The 19,363-nt window shown below is 43.0% G+C and overlaps 1 protein-coding gene across 1 annotated transcript in view; it reads right to left on the bottom strand.

Moving 5' to 3' along the window:
* The window catches only part of JMJD1C (jumonji domain containing 1C), a 147,640-nt gene extending 134,835 nt beyond the window's left edge, over nucleotides 1-12,805 (bottom strand). Inside the window, exon 1 of the mRNA XM_088526319.1 lies at nucleotides 12,647-12,805. Within this exon, the coding sequence (XP_088382445.1) occupies nucleotides 12,647-12,805 (159 nt within the window). The remainder of the gene's footprint in view (nucleotides 1-12,646) is intronic.
* Nucleotides 12,806-19,363: the final 6,558 nt, after the last annotated feature.

The raw sequence follows: 19,363 nt of genomic DNA, 5'->3' as shown, positions 1-19,363 counted from the left end.
AAACAAAACCACAGAACCATTTTTGAGGTTAAGCACCCCACATCTTTCCTATTACCTCCCCCAAAATCCAGAAATTAAAAAAGAACAGTCACAACACTCTCTTATATCTGTGCTCCCAATATCTACAAAACGAAATAGCTAATGGATCCACATGCCCATCCACTGATAACAGAGGTAGCCTTGATATCCATTTAAGACAAGTAACTAAGAGTTTTATTAACCGTGCTTCGTAAAAAAAAAGAAAAAAAAAGAAAAAAAAAAGAAAAAAAAAGAAAAAAAAAGAAAAAAAAAAGAAAAAAAAAAGAAAAAAAAAGAAAAAAAAAAAGAAAAAAAAAAAAGAACCACACCTTAAGTCTTACTGCCTGAGGGAAGGGAGGTTACCTGGAAGTCTTCCAATTGCAAAGACATGATAAGATGTTTGCGAAAAGTCTGAAATACTTTAAGCATAGAAAGATGGAGGGGAAAAAAAAAAAAAAAAAAAAGATTGATCTAAGGAGAAATTAAATGCTGCTCATCAATGAAGTAAGCAGGGAGCAGGAAATACTAAACCGGTCCTGGTCAGCACAGTTGGAGTGTTTTGCATGAGATGACAAAGGCTGAAAGTGGTGTCAAAAATTGTGACTCACGCATCCAGAAAGAACAGTTTAACCTTCTCCTATTTATACTTAGATGGTGGTAAGACACCCTTTCCCCCGAAAAATGCTGGCCCTTGCTAGTATTCTCATGCTGGCTACCTTGGCAAGTGGATTTGAAGGAAGATGAGACAAAAGAGAGCTGAGAGGTGGCCTGATGAGCCTCTTTGAGAGCACTTCTTGACTGCTCCAACTGGGCACTGACCCAGGCTGTCACTGGATGTTCAAAGGACCCGTCCTTTGTTTCAGTTTCCTTCAAAGTAGCCAGCCAAAGGACTTACCTTATCCTTACTGAGGTGCCATTTTGGGCTTCAAGGGAGGAGGCCGAGTCCCTTGGACACCATGTGCAAACACATGGGACTTGCAAATCCACACACACATTAACAGTGAGCTGGCTGCTGCCCATCCGTACGCTGGTCAGACTGCCACTGCCTGACTGACAGCACAGTGACCAACGGCGCGGCACGTGTGACAAGCCAAGAGCAACACATCGCCCAAAGCACCTTGCACTGACTTAAAGCAGCATTTAATGACTCTTCTGCATTAAAGCTGGGCACCATTGTCCTCCAAGCACAGGAAAAAAAAAAAAAAAAAAAAGACAACCAAGTAAACAACAAAACCCCCTATACTACACACAAAGAAAAAGTTAATTCTTTAACTCCATGGGCTCAGACAGTAGGTTTATATTCTAAAGAGACTCTGAATGACCTGAATGTGGATAAAGTTCCAGCCAGAGTTTGCTCTTGCCTAGATTCCTGATAAACTAATCCACATCAAGGCTACTTGCCTGTTTGAACTCTGAGAACTGATAAAGGAAATGTTCAGCAACAATCTCGGTCACAAGTTAGCTAAAAGGGCAACCTACTGAGAAGAGGCAAATTGACTGCACTACCACAGATGCTCTCTGAACACCATTTGCCATCCCAGGCAGCCTGACCCCACCATGATACCTGGCAACTTCTTTCTCCACAAAATACATCAAAAATGTTGGGAAGTAACATCTAGTTTGCAGGACCCAACTTCCAAACTCCCAGAACGTAGCTGCTGGGTTAATCCTCCAAGAAACTGGGATTTCAGGCCCATGTTGTTCTGCAAAGCAAGGCTTCAGATCAGGCTCTCCTGCCTGCATATCCACCCTTAGGGAACGAAAAGGAATGCTACAGTAGGAGTAATTTCCCTTTATAGGAAAAACATGGCAGTAGCAAGCAGATACAAGCAAGACTTGGGTAGAGAAGGAAAGTAAAGCAATAAAGACATCAAGCAAAAAAGCTGAGTTCTACAACTTCCTTGAAAAATGTCACATTGATAGCCTTAGAAATAAGGCAAGCACATGGTTCAATTTACAATTAATGAGGCCACAAAAGCAGTTTCATTCCTGCTCTCTGATTTTAAATAATCTTTTTTCTAATACTTCCCAAATTTTTAAGGAACTATTTTCCAAATTTTTAAGGAACTATTAGCTTTGATCAAATTAAAGTATGAATGCAGGTATTGAACTCCTTCACAACTAATATTTTTCATTATAAATATCTTAATTTTCCTGCATTAAGAACTGGAGGCCTCACAGGGACGAATGCATGGAACTGCACTGACTACAGGTCACAGGAGGTTTCCTATTGTCAACTTATGTGAAATTCTACATGTGGGTTTCTAAATCTAAACAAAGTTCTTTCCTCTCTTGGCTCCACTGCAGATCACACATGCAAACAATCTATAAACTCCTGCCCCTATGTGAACTTGTCCTTTTGTGAGGAACACCAAGCAAAGAAACCTCAAGATCTGACCAAAAGATTCTTAGCAAAGAATTTCAGAATACATAAACATTTCACAACCTTGCCTTTTTGACCACCCCTCCTCCCAACTCCGGCCAGCTCAGCCCCTGCCTCCCTCTCACCGTCCTCTGCTCTACTACAGACACACTGCAAGGCTAAAGCAAGCTAAACTCCAACCCAAAGAACCCAGCTTTCTTTCCTGCAGCAAGGAAAGAAAAACACAGAAATAGCACTAAATGCCTGTTTCCATTCAAGTACCAAACTTTTCCAAGCATATCAGTAAATATTTCAGGAGACAAATTTCCCATGCCTGGAAATTCGAAGAATAATGTAAAATGCATCTTAGGAAAAAAACTAACAAACAAACAAAACCACAGAAAGGGCACTGAATGCCCCTCTTATTCGCCAGTCTACGCACCTAAGAATCTCTCCGGAATACCTACTTCGTATATTTCTAATTCTATCAGCTTAAGAGCCCCATTACTCTCTGATGTCAACTGCCATTACTTAGCTATTGCTTGCTCTGTATTCCTGAGGACGAGTAACATATGGGCAAACTTAAAGCTTAACTTACATTCTGAATATTGAATCAGGAATCACTCAGGGTGCAGTGATATCTTTGCCATTTTTTCCTGAATGTGAGCCACATTCATATACCTGAAGACTAAAATATTTTTTAAAACAAACTTATACAAGAGAAAATCCATTCAATGGTAGTAAAAAAATTCACTAACCAGAGAGTTGTGTGCATGTGTGAGATGGGGTATTCAGCTTCAAAAGCAGCTCTGGTCAAATTAGAAACTAAGCTACTCAACGAATAATTTATCAAACCACACACATAGTATTATGCTTTACAGTATTGTCTTATGCCCAATTGTCACTGAGTTTCAATATTAAAAAAACATATACGTAGCAAGAGGAATAGACTAACAGAGTAAGAAAATTTGCAGAGGGGAAAAAAATATGGTACTAAGTGACAAAATATTTTAAATATTTACTATTTATGCAAATATAATGAATTTTCTTCCAATATATTTTCTTTCCTTTGAGTTAAAAAAGGATTATTCCTTTAAAGAGACATCAAACAGAAGGAGATAAAGCTACCCATCAAACTAAGAAATGGTCATGACACTGTTTAAAAATATTCACATATAATATGTGTCATTCTGACCCATATAGAAATGTTAAAACATGACCGGATACAGAAAAATGAAGTATATTTAGGACAGTCCATCCAAATTACTAGCTGGCAATGCAAAAGTATTTCAACTTGCCCTTTTTTTCCTCCTTTGGAAACTGTACTTGCTGTTTAACTGCTATCAACTGGATCACCACCTCCAAGGTTTGACCACAAACTCGTAACACAGTTTACCATAACTGAAAAAATCATCAATATACTACATGGGAGAAATTAATAATTACAATCTAAAGTCATATAAAATGTTACTTTACTTCTTGAAAAATTAAACAATACTTGAGAATATTATACTTCTCTTTCCAATTCGTGGTGACATCTGAAATTAAGTCCATGAAGAACAACTTCTAAAACGAAGTTGCAGGTCTCCATGTAGATGGCCATTTAAGATGCACAACAAACTCCGCACTCTTGGGGAAAATCTGGTTCAGCGGGTTAGCTGTTGATTGCAGGGGGTGGAGAGAGGATCCTTGAAGGATTCCAGATCTCTCCAAATGTTTCAGGTTAGCAGATAGCAAATGTGCCTGCAACAAAAAGGGGAAACTGCATACATAGCAGTTAAAGGGCAACCTTTTTTGCCACAAAATGTTGAAAAGCTCAGGGAAAAAAAAAAAAAAAAAAAGGTTCCTACAAACTAATATTGAAATAATCCAGCAAGGGCTCTCAAACCCAAAGACCTCCCTGGGAAAAAAGTCATCGAGTTGCAAATCACTAGGGGAAAAACACTGAGGAAATACAAGCTGTACACCAAAGTGGTACCAGCATCACAGCAATGAATCATAACTACACTTTTGAGACTATGGTACATGATTCACATTTGGTCTTCGATTACATCAGCTTCCCTATTTTTGTCCCAATTTTTAATGGACGCATGGTGATCTGGAAAGCATTAGGAGCCAGTAGTTGTCTAGAGCCCCAGCAGCCCCAATCCCTCCCCTTGAGACCGCCTGCGCCAAGCCTTTCCTGCATGTCCTCACTGCTTTGACCTCCCTGCTACTGAGAACGGAACTGAAATCTAAGCAGTCTGCTTAAGAAAAAAAAAAAAAACAAGGATAGAGCAAAATATCAATGGTAAGTTCCAGGCTAAAAGTTCACTGCTGTCCTGTTACCCACTCCATGATTTTCTACAGTAACCAAGCAGTTTTATTAATCATGTATTTCCTATACCTATCCCAACAGACTATTCCTACTGCCTGTTTGACAGTGGCTTCTATCTGTTTGTTTGTGGGGTGTTTCCTCTTACCCCCACAGGCAGCTGGTGCACATTCCGCACCTCAGAAAAGGAAGAAAAGCCAAAAAGAACAAGTAGTAAGGAAAAAAGTTGGAGGACTGTTTCAAAATGAACTGCCTCTGGCAATGCTCCCTCCAAAACACAACTTTTGGTTTGCTCTATTTGCCTATTAGAACAGTAAAAAAAAAAAAAAAAAAAAGTGACAACATTTTTACACACACAGTCTATTGAAAGTTTTAGTGAAGCATCACAAGTACATGGATTTTACCATATAGATCCTTAAGTTTACCCTCAAAAGATGGTATTTTTTCAACTTATCCTTCCAAAATCTGCCCTTGTAAGCAAGTACAGCATCATCAGACACTGAATGATCATGTTAAATGAACGTGTATTTCCTTAGCAGAAAGAAGAATTCATTTATATCAAGCAAATAAATATTCTTAGTTCATCTGCACTCAAATAGCTGAATGGGTTAATGTCTAAAAGTTACAGTGACTCCAACTCATAGACAGATATTAAGTCAGTTTTTAAACACCTTCATTCAGGCCACGGCCCCACCGACATTCCTCTTGGAAATGCTGCCAATTTGAGCTGCTCCTGCTCTCAGCCATTTGCTTCTGATGGATCCCTTATCACCTCCTCAGCCTCAGCACAACTGCTTCAAGTGCCATATGGCAAAATAATCAGGAAACTGGTCAGGGTTAAAAAAAATTAAGCCAGCAGTGCCACCAAGAGAAATGTCTGAGGAACCACAGTCTCGAAAACTTCTAAAATTGTTGCCATGGCAGAGTGAGGCTCAAGGCCTTGCTGCCCCCATGCATCTCGTGTGCCATGGAGCTCTGTACAAAGCACGTGCATTAGTTCAAAGCCAGCGTCCATGAGCAAACATGAAAGGCAACTCCTCTCTCAAGTAGGTCCCTCTGCTCCGGTTAATGAGAAATGGTAACAGCTGTTCAAAGCAAAATATTTTCTGAAAGCAATAAAAATATTTTTACAAAAATGGCTAGAAAGCAAAACACAGCAAACCTCCAAGGTTCTCCTGGTTCCCCTGCTCTCATCCTATCTTATCAAGGTATTTCCACATGGAAATAACACAAATCAAGCGGTAAGACATGTCCAAATATCAGTACAATTATGCAACATGAAGTTGCTTATGTTGCTTCAATTGTACTGACATTTCAGTAACATAACATTTGCTTACCCATAAATGAAGGCATCTCCAGAAGAGTTCCAATATTAACTCTTTTTTACTGGCTTCAAATAACTGGCTGATTGCACATCCCCATGTAAAGTAGGCCTTATTCCCTATTTACCATAGCTAGGAGGGGACTCGTCCCCTGAGCAATCCTGAGAGCCTGATACAAAGCTAAGCTCCAAGAAATACTTTCTCAGGTATCGTGCTCTACATTACGGGGCATGGAAACAGGTAACAACATGCAACAACAGCATGCCTCTTCGGACGACTGCCTTGTTGTCACCGTCAAGTGCATTCTGTAGAGGATTGCTGCCTCCCTCCTCCAGAAAAGACAGCAGCAGCTTACTGAGCCCCACTGAAAGGGAGGGGAAGGTGTGACCCGAGCAGAGCTTAAAGACCACAGATGAAATCTACACCTTACTGAGAGTAGGACCAGAAGAAAATTGAGCTTATTTTTTTAACCACTTTTAAAAGCACCACTTTTACCATCTAGTATTCTATAGATTATATAACTACGGAACAATAGTTTGACAATTCTCAAACAGAAGGTTTTGAGATCTTGGCATCTGCCCCAAAAGAATGTATTTTCATAAAATCATGAGACAAACTGAAAACCTCCAAGATGTTGATGCCCGAGCTTTCTCGAGAGACAAACCTGTGATGATTAACATCATGTTTTGGAATGAGAAAGATCTGATGTAATGTGAATGTGGACTAATACACCACATATTTGCATATAAAAGGCAAGAGTGAAGGTTTTTTTGGTTAAAACACCTTACATTTGCATTATGTACTTTGAAATTGTGGGAAAAAAAAAAAAAAAAAAACACCACCAAACTGATTGATCTCTAGCTCAGGACATAGAAATTCTGTTTGTGCTCTTGATAGCCAGATTTGCTCCACGCATTCAGATGCCTATTTGTACAAAAGGAAATAGGATAGAAAGGCAATGAACCCTTGCAGTCAGATTCACAGGAATATTCCTGTGTTTAATCTTTTTGTCAAGTTACTGGGGAAAAAAATACTCCTTTTTTAAACACTAGCTGAACCAACTCTGGAGGACAGATGAGGTGACACTAACAGACACAGGATGACAGACTCAATCTCATTAGAAACACAGAAAGGAAGTAGGAAGTTTTCTTTGCAACTGAGCCAAGAAGAAACCGTCCAGCTGACACACACAAGAACTTACTAGATTCTTGTTGGCTTCAATATCGACATAAAACAGTATAAACAACTGAAAATTGCCTAAATCCCTGTTGCTTTTTGAGATTCCCCCACTCCTTTCAAACCAATGTCAATAAGCACACAAAATGCATCTCACAATATTATCCCTTGTTGATCCCAAGGGAGCAACCATGTGATAAACTTAGTACCATCTCCAAAAACTGCAGTAAATAATATGATTGGCTTCTCACCAGCAACCTACTCTTCATCTTTTACCCTGCTGCAGTCACAGAAATACACACCATCCATTAACCACCAGCAAGTTACACACAACTAGTTTAGAGAATATTTTATTATTTACTTTAGAAAACCATTTTATTGAAGATTTTTCTGCATCTATGAGTTGATTTTAAGGCTAGTAGGTAAAAGCTACAGGGCATATAATTCTAAAAGAACGAAAGAAGTGTTTGTTTTTAAGCAAGTTAGCTTAAATACACTAAAAACTTAACAGAGTCAGTTTCTCCTTTAACACTAACTTTGCAAAAGGAAAACACAGGACAACACACAAAATAGTGCAGTAAAATCAATATATGGCAGAAAAAAAATGCAGCATACAGAAGTACCATTCTGTGACAGCTGAATAAGATTATATTGCATTCAGGAAGTTTCAGGATGCAAAAGTTGAAAAACTAAATCAATTTTAGTACATAAAAAGATTGGGTAAGAACTATTCCATAGTTGGCAGAGGCAAATCTACCTTCATCTTTTAGCAAGAAACTCTCATCATATAGAATATTTCTCTAAAATACTTTATTTTCAAATTATCTATAATTATTTCAGATTGTTTTCATCCCAGATGCTATTTTGTACTGATAATTTTCCATTGCTTTCTGAATTTGCATTTTACTGTTAGGCGAGGACAAATCAAGCTGACACACACACACACACACAGTCTGCTGTTATTCCCTTTGAATGATTTTAACAGGACACTGAACTTGAAACAATTCTTTGTTTGTTCAAAGATAGAATACTAAAAAAAAAAAAAATCACAATCATGAATGTATAGCTTACTCAATTTAGAAAAATAAATAAAACTGAAGCAACTTCTTAAAAGTATCAGTAGTATTTGGAATGTACCTTCTCCACAGAAGCCCAACACATTGTGATTTATTACCATAATATATTTCCCCCACGCACAATTACTAAATGTTACCTGTGCCTATCATAAGACATTGAAGACTCAGAGTACTTGATTCTTGATTCTGTCACCCAACTCTGCCATAATGACATGACAGCAAAATTCACACACTAATAAAAGCAAACTTGATTACAAATCACTGCAGCTTACAACTATCGAGTTGAACATTACTTTTCCAAAGCCCAGGCTCTATTTTCTCTCTCACATAGAGAAAACATGCAACTTATTGTATTACTACGCTCAATATGTGATATTCAAACTGTAAAAGCTTCACAGAAGATACAAGTAATTTCTAGAAGTTCAGCAGACATCCAGTAGATAAGAATCCCTGTAAATAATCCATTTTAGCACGATATAGGAAAGGAGACATCTTTTCTCTCTGCCATGACCATGGGTAATCTTGGCAATAGGGACAAAAGAGGCATTTTGCAACCTGCGGCCTAGCGAGCAGTTTTTACAGGACAGCAGAGACCCGGGAGATCATATGGGTCAACTCCACCTCTTTCCTCCAGGCTGTTTCTTTAGAAACCCAGACTTATCACTGCAACCAGATCAGCACACAGGCTTTTCCAGACGGTTAGAAACAAAGAGAAAGAGCATTCTCAGCTACCTCTAATAACAGCCATGGTTAATTAAACAGAAAGATGGCTATATATTCTCTCAAGATTAATGAAACAAACAGAATAAATCATATATGTTGCACACATTTCTATTTGTAAATAAACACTGTTTATGCAACAGGAATACTTGGGAATGAAAGACCAAATGATCTATCAACTTGTGACTCAGACCATAAAAACCATTCTGAAAACTTCTGTTTTAAATTGTATACAATTATACCTGCATAGCAGGTGCTATTAAATGTCTCTAAACATGACATCATGCGTTAGTAAGAGACAGGGGTTGCCAAACCCTGGCAAGAAGGATCTGCACGTACTGCAAGAGCAGCTCAGTCATCTTCCAGAAGAGCAACAGTATATGGAATGAGCGCCAGCTGTTTCCACCACACTCCTTCTAGTGCTATGTTAATAGCTAAGTAGAAAGAGGCAAAATTTCCATAAAGTAATGGAAGAAAAGATATCACAATACTTTTCTTTTTCTGTAAGATTTACAGAGAAAAAACTAACAAATTTAGTTATTTAATAGTGTCAGAGAGTAGAAGAGATGTTGTTATCACGGAGATGGTATGGGATACCTGAGTTCTTTAACACTGAACACTTCAAAACACCACTATTACTTTTCTGTTTCATAACCATATGACAATGGCAATTACAACTATGAGAAAATAGGAATTTAGTTACAAAAATATGATCATGAAACAAAGCAAGCAATATATCTCAACTGGAACTGCATTTCTACCTGCTTCTCAGGGGAGGGCAGGTAGCTTACCATTCCACAGCTGAAGTTTCTGTTAAGAGCAGGACTAAGGGAGCTTGGCTTCCTATAGATTTGCTCCTCCAAACTCTTGGGTCAGCTGCCAGCGATTGTATGAGCTGCCTCCAAGGCTGGCCAAATCTCCCTGAGACCTTTCACCTCAAAATTTTGAGATGTGCCTATATTGCCATCGCCACTCAGGCTTACCCTCATGGCTTTGTTAGCTCCCAGCTCTTTCTCATGCTCTTCACAACTCCATCAGCTGCATCCTCCCGGTTTCCCATGGAACCCAGGGCTAGGCAAGAGGCAGCCGCGGCCAGGTCTGGTGGCAGCTCTGCACACGCTGCCTGGCCAGCTGGAAGGCACCTCGGAGCTTCCAGGAGGAACACACAAAACGCATGACTTCCTTCCCTTTCCATTCTGCCAGGGGAGAGGGGGTCCAGCTCTCCTCTCTCCTCACATGTCAGTTCTCTCACACTTGGGGGAAGCAGGATCCTTCTCAGACCTCTCCCTGCTCCAAGTTAGCTGAAGCTGCCCCAGGGCTTAACCACATTTAGCAGGGGAGAAAAGAGAGACAGGCAATATAAATCACATCTTCTTGCCAAGCCAAGATTAAAAGGTAACTTAGCTCCTTGCAAGGATCTTGAAAATGCCTCTTGATGCCCTCTTCACTTCTGCAGCTAGGGGCATCTTCTGTGTTCCCGAAGTCCCTCCCTTACAGAGGGGTTGAGAACACAGAAATTTGACACACAAAAAAAAGTTATTTTCAACATTTTCTTGCTGCACCCCATGGGCAGAAATGAAACTGCTGAAAAGCATTACAACTTCACACCCTGGATAAATAACAGAAGGAGATGGAGCATTATATTCATTGGGATGACCACCTGAAAACCAGAGCGGTGACAGGGTGAAAGAAACACTCATTTCTGTACAGTATACCTGAAACCAGGGCTAACAGCAAAAAGCTGTTGTCCTTCACTGCAGGGGGGTGGAAATGCACAGAGGATATTCATGTCATCAACTATCCACTAATGAGTTGTTAATTACAAATGCAAAAGATTCTAACTCACAGAAACTACCTGTTGCTAATACAAACCTCATTGTTTCTTCCTCTACCCGCTCCTTTATTATTTAAATTTGTTCGTGCCTGGGGGACAGAGAAGGGGAAACATGAAATCCTTGTACACCAGACGTGGAAACGATGTTCCAGGAGTTAAGATCCCAGCCTGGAACTCACTAGACCTAGAAAACACTTCCAAAACCTTCACAGGCTTCCTGTGCTCCTAGGTCACCAGGAGCATTTCCGCAGAGTATAACACGGTGCGGGGTAGCCAGCTCCCATAGTGGGGAGAAGACAGCCATGTTGGCATGGCACTCAAGTACCTGCTTCTCCGGTAGTTCGCATCCATCTAAATGGTCCTCCAGCAGAGCACTAAGAGACCTACCCTCTGTCATCCTGTCTCAGGTCCCCAGCCGTAAAACAGAGATGAAGTCTGTCCTTAAACCACCAGGAATTGCAATGGGGGAGAACCTGAAGAGAAAAGCACTTGGATACCCACATAACCATCGAAGCAAGTACTTACAATAGGCAGCATACATTACTATTTAACACAAAGGAGACACCCCCTGAAAAGCCTGGTTTTAGCACTCTTCCTCCCTTTATGTCAGTTCTGCCCCCGGAGTTTACAAAATGTGGCTCTTGCTAGCAAATGTTAGTAAACACCTTCCTAAATGATACTCACTGTTTTCACAATTGTAGACAGAAACTACAACACTATCCCAGAAGAAGAACACTTGAAAGAGATTTTAAAAATAGTCCAGACCGTGCTCACATGTAACCAAAGGCTGAAAACACAGGCCATCTCAGGGAAGAAGGGCATGAAGAGCACGCTACTCAAATGGTGCCTGGACAAGGAACAACTACAATAGCGTAACAAAGTAGTGCTGCCACCGGCACACGCACCCCGCCTGCAAAACACAGCTGAGGGCCGGTGGGGAACCGAAGCAACAATTTTCACCTTAATTTTGTCAAACGTAGTTTTTGCACCGTTGCAAGAAACCAATGATCTCTGAAGCCACATCACCGTTTTTCCATTTTTTTTTTTTTAGCCAGCATTCCACTCAGAACTACGCCGAAATTGGACTTTCTCCACCTTACCAGCAGCACCACAGACTGCCCCGGGCAGCCAGCGATCCCTTCTCCAAGCCCACGTAATGCAAATCCGCACAGTCCTGATATTTTAAGTGTGTTTCCAGAAGCAGCAAACGATGCAAAAAGAAACACGCGGCGAGACAACCACAGCAACAGCCTAACACCCACCCGACCCCAGCATTTGCAAAAATAAAAATGAAAAATAAAAGTGGCAGCGGTGGAGCCCGGGGAGCACAATAAAACTCCATTTTCCAAGGGGAGGAAAGGCTGCGCGGGCCCCCTTCCCCGCCCGCAGCGCGCACCCGCTGCCGCCGCGCATTCCTGCGCCCCGAGCGCCGTGACAGCGCCCGGGCCCGCGCACCAACAAGGACATTTTTCAAATAATTTCCCCCGCCGCGCCGAGCAGAGCCCGGCAGCTCCCGCACGTCTCCCCCCCGGCACCGACCGCCTCGGGCAGCTCCGGCCAGGCGCGGCGTTTCGGCGCTCTCCCGCTGCCACGGCCGCCGCGCGACCGTTACGCGGCCATTGGACGACCGTTACGCGGCCGTTGGGCGCGGGGCCCCCGGCTCCGCGAGGGAAGGGGAAGCGAGGGGAGCCGCCCCGGCACCGCGGCGCTGGCCGGGCGCGGATCGCGGGGCCGGGAGGGCTCAGCGGCCGCTGCCCGCCCGGGGAAGGGCTGTGTCATCCCCGCCGCCGCGTAGCCCGGCCCGGGACGGGACGAGGCTCTTACCGCGAGCTCAGCGCTGTGCGAGTCCCGCTGCGACACGGCGCGGATGACTCCGGCCCGCCAGCGCCCGCTCTCCGGCGGCTCCTCGCTGCCGCCGCCGCCGCCAACGCACAGGAACCGCTTCCCCACCAGCTCCGGCCGCGTCTCCACCGCCACCGCCATGGCCGCCGCCGCCGCGCAGGCACCGCACCAGCCGCCGAGCCCGCGCCTCTACGGGCCGCCCATGGCGGGAGCGCGGCGCAGGGGCGGCTCCGTGCCTCGGCTCGCTCCGTGCCCTTCGGCCGTGCCGTGCCGCGCGGGGCCGGGCGGGCGCCGCGGGCAGCTCCGCCGCGCCGAGCAGCCTGACACAAACAGCGAGGGGCGGGCGCCGCCGCCGAGGGGAGGGGAGGGCCGCGCCGCGGGGGCGCGCGCGCGCTCCCTGCCTCTCGCGCGCGCGCTCGCCGCGCGCTGCGCCCCGACCACCCCGCCCACGCAGCCCGCTGCCATGGCGACCGCGCCGCCGCCCTCCGCGGAGCGCGACACGGTCCCCGGCAGGGGCTCCCACGCGGGGAGGGGGGCCGCGTCCGCGCGGGAAGGGGCTGCTCGGCCGGGCCTCCCCGCGCACTTGAGCCCGCCCGCAAAGCGCCTCCGGGCAGCGCGGGCTGCAGGGGGCACGAGGGGGCCAGGGCGAGGCGCGCGGCGGGCCAGGGCAGCACGGGCCCGGCGCCTGCCCCGCAACAAGCAGCTGCTGGCACAGGAGAAGTTAATTAACAAGAAGCTACACAAACAACAAAATAAACCCCACCATGCGCGACGGCTTTGTCCACAAGAGTAAAGTAACTTAAGAGACACAGCATTTATTAAGAACCTGCAGCCGCTCAGCTGGAGGCACATGGAGACAGGCACCACACACCTCCAGAGTCCAGCAGAAACCACAACTTGTTCAAGCACAATGAGGGCTTCACCCACATTTCGAGGCAACACTACACCGGCCCCCCACAGTACAGTCCTGCAAAACAAGCAAGTTACATCTTTAAAAACAGCAGTTATCCCTAAACGGTTTCAGAAGCAGTTTATCAGGACAGCTAAATAAATATCACAAACCCTTCATGGTTTTATTAGATTCCCTCTTGTTCAGTCAAAGGGTAATTTAAGATTATTACTGAATTATACACACTAATGTAATTATTTAAGTGTAACAAACCATAAAATACATCAAAAAAAGCAAAGCTACATGATTCCAACAGACCAAACATGCAAATTTACCACAGAATGCCAGAATGTTAAGAATCAAATATTCCTTATTTGTTCCAAACAGTTGGTTTTGTTGATTTTAAGAGTCATGCTCTAACACAGATCAGAATTTACTTCCAACCCCAAAGGGCTGTTGTTCAGCACCGCACCAGTCTGTAACCTTCACCCAAGATATCCATAACACCAAGTGGCATCGATGTGCCAATGGTCAGTGCCGAGTGCCTTGATGGTCAGCAAGAAAGGCAGGACTTGTGCTCGCAGCTCTCCCGTTGTCAGGCCAGACCGAGTCCAGCCACCTCGCAGCACAGCCCACCTCTCATTTTCAAGGAGCCCTTCAGCTCCAACAGCTTTTGCTACCCACGTGAGCTTTAGGGACATCTAAGCTACCATGTTCAGATGAATCATGCTCCCGCGTGCAGGTGGCCATGTATTTCCTAATACCTTCTGCATTGCTTCCTCCTCGTCTCCTTGCATCTCTACAAGGTACTGGAAGCTGAGAGCACTAGCTGCTCACAATATGGATAGGGCAACTCAGAGTGCCGAGCTGCAAAGGAGTGTCAGAGCGGGAAGCAGTGACACCGCCTGGGTCCACGGGGCTGGAGGCAGTGGACACCTCACTGGTGCATGGCCCTGTGCTCCACCACGCTGCACTGGGACTCCTCTTGGGCCTGGCTGGACACGTCAGACGCCGCTGAAGCAAAGGGCTGCGTTCCCAGGCACCAATTTAAGGGACCATAACAAAAGGCAAAGATATTTCTGGGCAAGACTATCAGCATGCTAAGGAAGAGCATGTCATTTCCTCTCCTTGGACTGTAGACTTAGGAAGCTGGGTAAAGACAGACTGTTTTCCCTCATTTCGAGCAAAGAAAGCTGATTTTCATGATTTTGCAAATCACACCATCTTCCATCTTTGCCGTAATTGGCAAAATACTGATGGTGCTGTTTGTATCTTCCACAAAGGGCTTCTCTGGCTATGCCTTCCACTTCAGCTGGGCATTTCATTACCTGAAAAGGCTGCCATGCATATACTGCATTAAGAGTAATGTTTAAATAGCACAGATTAAGTAACTTTCCTCCCTTCCAAAAATATTTTCAGTGCCACTTCCCTGAAAGTATACACATTGCTCAGGTACAAAAATTAAAATCTTGACTTAGAGCAATTTCTAGCTTTCAAGCTGAAGTCTGTATCAGCAGTAATTGCACCTTCCACCTGCAGATAAATACTACATTTAGAGATGGTTATTTCCAATTTGCAGTACAGAAAATTGACTGAGGAAGGTAGAGTGATTCATCACAGGAAGCTCTTCAGCAGAATTAGCATTGAATCCATTCTTCCTAAAATCCTAGACTGTATACTTTTAAATCTACTTTACCTTTCCTCGGAAGATGGCAAAGGTCAGTTTCCTCTGAATTCCAAATTTCTCAGAAACATGGAAAGCCATATTTAATATTCCACAGGGTTCCGCATCAGAAAATTAAGAGTATATAATTAAAAAACAACTTTCATAATTTAGAAGCCTTGAAAATTTATAGCCAAAAGGAAAAATGTGTGCAATCTTTTTTTTTAACCACAGAATTAACTTTTTCATTTTCAATTGTCTTTTATTACCTTCTATAGAGGCCAAGGCCTTTTTTTTTTTTTTTTTAAATATACATCCAATTAAATCAATCTTCTGTAAAAACAATCGACTGAGCAGCGAGGAAGCCTTTAAGCACTGAATAAGACACAGGTTTGGTGGAAAAATATGATTAAATACAGCCACTTAGCACAGGTGCAAAGGGTGCCGACTCAGCCTGTACATTCAACATGAACTGTATGCTTTTCTGCCTTCCTCTGTTTGTTCCTCCACAATCTCATTATATGTAAACTACAAGTTTTCTAGGGCAGGGACGGCCTTTTTGTTCCTTTTGCGCTGTGCCTGTGCCACGGCACGGTGAAACCGAGTCCTGGGCCTCAGCAGTGGCTTGGGGTACAGTGGATGCCGTTCGCCACGTGGGCCACATCTGTGTTAGCAAAGGCAATTCACACGGCGCTGCTCCGTCACTGCGGACAACAGCAAGGACTGCTACAGGGGCCCTGCCCAGCCCGTGTTTTACGGACCACTGGTAACCCAGAACAGATCAAACACAGTACTTTGAGACCAGCATTTTCCTTCCTCCATTTAATGGCATATCATCAAAAGATGTCTTAATAAATTAAACAAACATGTCCTTATAAGCATACAGTTCCTCAAAAGCTTTCTGAGATGTCTTCCCTTTGCTTGTTACCCTCAAGCACCTATTTCTGTCCCCAACCTGTTTCTGCCCCCCAACAGAGCAGACTGTATGAACTCCCCACATCAGTTTTACAGACAGGGACAGGCAGCCCAGCCAGGGAAGAGGCAGCAGCAGCTTGTGCCAAGTCCCAGTTTTTGCCCCAAAGGCCACACATGGCCTCATACACCACAGAGAAATTGCAATACCTTAAACTACCCTCACTACTTTCTGCAGTAAGTATTTTAACTGCAGCCTGAGGGAAGAGCATCACCAGACCAGCACTATGCCCTGGCAAGAGACAGGCTCTCCACCGATGAGTTTACAGCAAACAGAGGAAAAAAAAAAAAAAAAAAAACAGGATGGACAGAGGTAAAGCTGTTGTCAGATAATCTCCACTCTTCTTTGAATACCTAATTAATTTGTAAGGTGAAAACTCAGGGCCCTGCTTAGTTCCTGGTTGAGGCTAGATCATCGGATAATGCCTTTACCTAGAAAAACCTTGTTGAATTTGCTTGGAGGAAAACATATGGAGATTGGAAACATAATCAATTTCTTCATAGCAGAGCTCTAAGCATTGCAGTTTCCCAGCTGACTAATTACAAGTCAACACAGGTACAGGTTTCAAAGCAGAGAAATCACACAAGCCACAGTAGCATACAGTACAGGGCTATTTGGTAGCTGACTTAAGAACCTTAGGTCTCCATTTAAGTTTCTTCCATACATGCCAGGGAAGCATCTGATGCCAGCCTAAGGTTCAAACACTTACCACAAAAATTTCCTAAAACAGAGCATACCTCAGATACAACAAAGCATTTAGACCCACAGGCTCCCATACCAGTCTCCAGTAACACCCCTCTAGAAGGGCACACACTTGCATGTCTATAACAAAGCATGCGACCCAAGAACAAGCTGTTTTTGCCTGAGACCTCTACCACTGCAGTAAAATCCCATACTAAAGACCTGGGCAGCATTATCACCACTCATTCCCCCAGCACAGCCCCAGCTCTTATGGAGAGTTCCAGCAGTGGCTCCTCCCTCCTGCCAATCACTCATTTAAAAACAAACAAACAAACAAACAAACAAACAAAAACCTGAAACCAATCAGCCTTAAAAAAAATAATCAGCCTATAAATTTCTAACTCTAGCAATTTTTTCTCTTCTTTCTACTTAAGCTGCCTGATAACCCTAAGTATTTCCCTCCTGCTTCGGACTGGAAGTAAAAACATTCTTCTGTACTGAGAACATATCTGTGTCATGCAGCAGGAGGCTAGGAGCACCTGCTTTGTGAGTTATCTAGAGCATGGTAACTTGTATTTATTTTTCATCTCACACTGATTTTTATTTTGCTATGAATGTATTTTAAAAGCTGATAAATTCCTAAAGTTAGTAGAGAGGCAGAAGCAAAAAACACAAAGGCAGTTGTTATTTACTTGTTCAAATTTCATGTCATTTTTAAGATACATTAAAGCTTCCCAGTACCTTTTCATAGTCATATGAAACCCACAACAGAAATTGCTTCTGTGATGAATTTGAGATTTTTGAGTAGCTTGTTTTATGAAGAAATACTATTACTGATAGGAAAGATGTGATGCATTTACTACTGAAATAAATGTATGGCTCCCTTTGGACTTAAGTGGGAGGTAGATCAGCCTTTTTATCCTCACTGGAGAATAGCAGCATTATTGCATAAGAACTTGATTAAAAAAAGCTAATGGAAAGAAAAATAGGAAAGAGTTGAACAGACCCTTCTATTCCAACTGCAATGTGCTGTTCACACACAGTGCCATGAGTACCTTTAACCACTCTAATTTATTAATGAGGCGAAAGTTTTATCATGTGTTCTGTACATGTCATTGTCTTAATGTCTATCTTGCATCCTAATACTTTTTCCAATACACATAAAAACCTCTAAATACAGTACTGTCTCTATCACCCAGGTAACGTGTGGTCTGCTAAATTTCTCCAGTTTGCACTGGCATTGTGTTGGGGTCTAACAGTTTCAGTAGCAGAGGCTCTTGCTGCTGGCAGCTTTAGCTTGGGACATCGCCCAGATATTGTTGGTTTTCTTAGGCTGATGCAACTGCAGCAGGTGCTGGTGAGAGTGAGCTTAGTGCACAACTATAAGATATGCACAACAAGAAGCCTGGAGGGGGCTATGAGAGCTCTAATGTTGCGAGAAGAAATAGCAAAGTTTAACTATCACTAAGCTAAGCATTAGACAGGGAAAGTGACCTAAGCAATAGGCAGGGAAAGGGAAAATGATATTTATGGCTATTTCATTGATTGAAAAGGAAGTAGAAATGCAGTAGAGCCTTCATGAAAAGGTGTGTGGAAAGAAAAGCTTTCATGTTGGAGGTGGAAGCTCTTTTAGCTTACTCCTTTAGGTTCCGTAATATCCTTTGTCCTCTATATTTTTCCTACTCATTTTATCCTCAATCTCTTACTACTTTCCTATCCAAATTCTTATGCATTTTTAATGCAACTGTCGTGCTTGCCCTATCTCAAAGCTATATATCATTATGCACAATTACTTGATATCAGCTCGGCTGAAACCAGTTACTGCCATATTCAGTAACTACCCTTTAACAAACTTTTCTGTCTCATACTTTTATTTGTGTGATGCTCTTCTTTCTGCCAGCAAACTACTTCTAAATTATATTAAAAGGAACACAGAGGTTTCCTTCTCAATACTAGCTACCTTTTTAATTTTCTATGTCCTGAAAGGCTAAAAAAATAGCATTAGTGGTGTGTTAAACTTTAGTAATAGCCATTACCTAATAATGTCCACCTATTCAGTAAATTGAGGATTTTCTTAATATTTTATAGGGGTGTTTGGCACAAAAAATAAAGAAATGATACTACTGATTCCACAGTGGTGAAGCAACAGGACTGTCTGCCTTATTTTTCCTGGCATTGTTATTCAAATTAAAATTATCACAAATTATCTACTGAGCTGATAAACTCTTCAAATAATTTATTCTTCTTATTAGGAGCATCATAGGGTCTGCCCGTTGCATTTGTTCAGGCTGTACTCAAAGCTAGTGTGTTCCTGGAAAGGTAATTGATTTAAGCTTGTCCCTACTGCAAGAATTGCAATGAAACACTACAGCTTATAAAGGCAATCTAGGAAGACAGGCTTACATAAGCACGGAGATGAAAAACTCGTCTTCCAGGCCCTAAGAGCAGAAGATTATGTTTGCTTGTTGCTGTGTCATTTAATTGAATGAAGAG

The sequence above is a fragment of the Tinamus guttatus genome, unplaced genomic scaffold (genome assembly GCF_059628265.1).
Source record: "Tinamus guttatus ecotype Peru unplaced genomic scaffold, ASM5962826v1 Tinamus_guttatus_pri_ptg000246l, whole genome shotgun sequence".
Lineage (NCBI taxonomy): Eukaryota > Metazoa > Chordata > Aves > Tinamiformes > Tinamidae > Tinamus > Tinamus guttatus.
The sequence above is the reverse complement of the archived record's forward strand: the minus strand, read 5'-3'. Positions and strand labels throughout refer to the sequence as shown.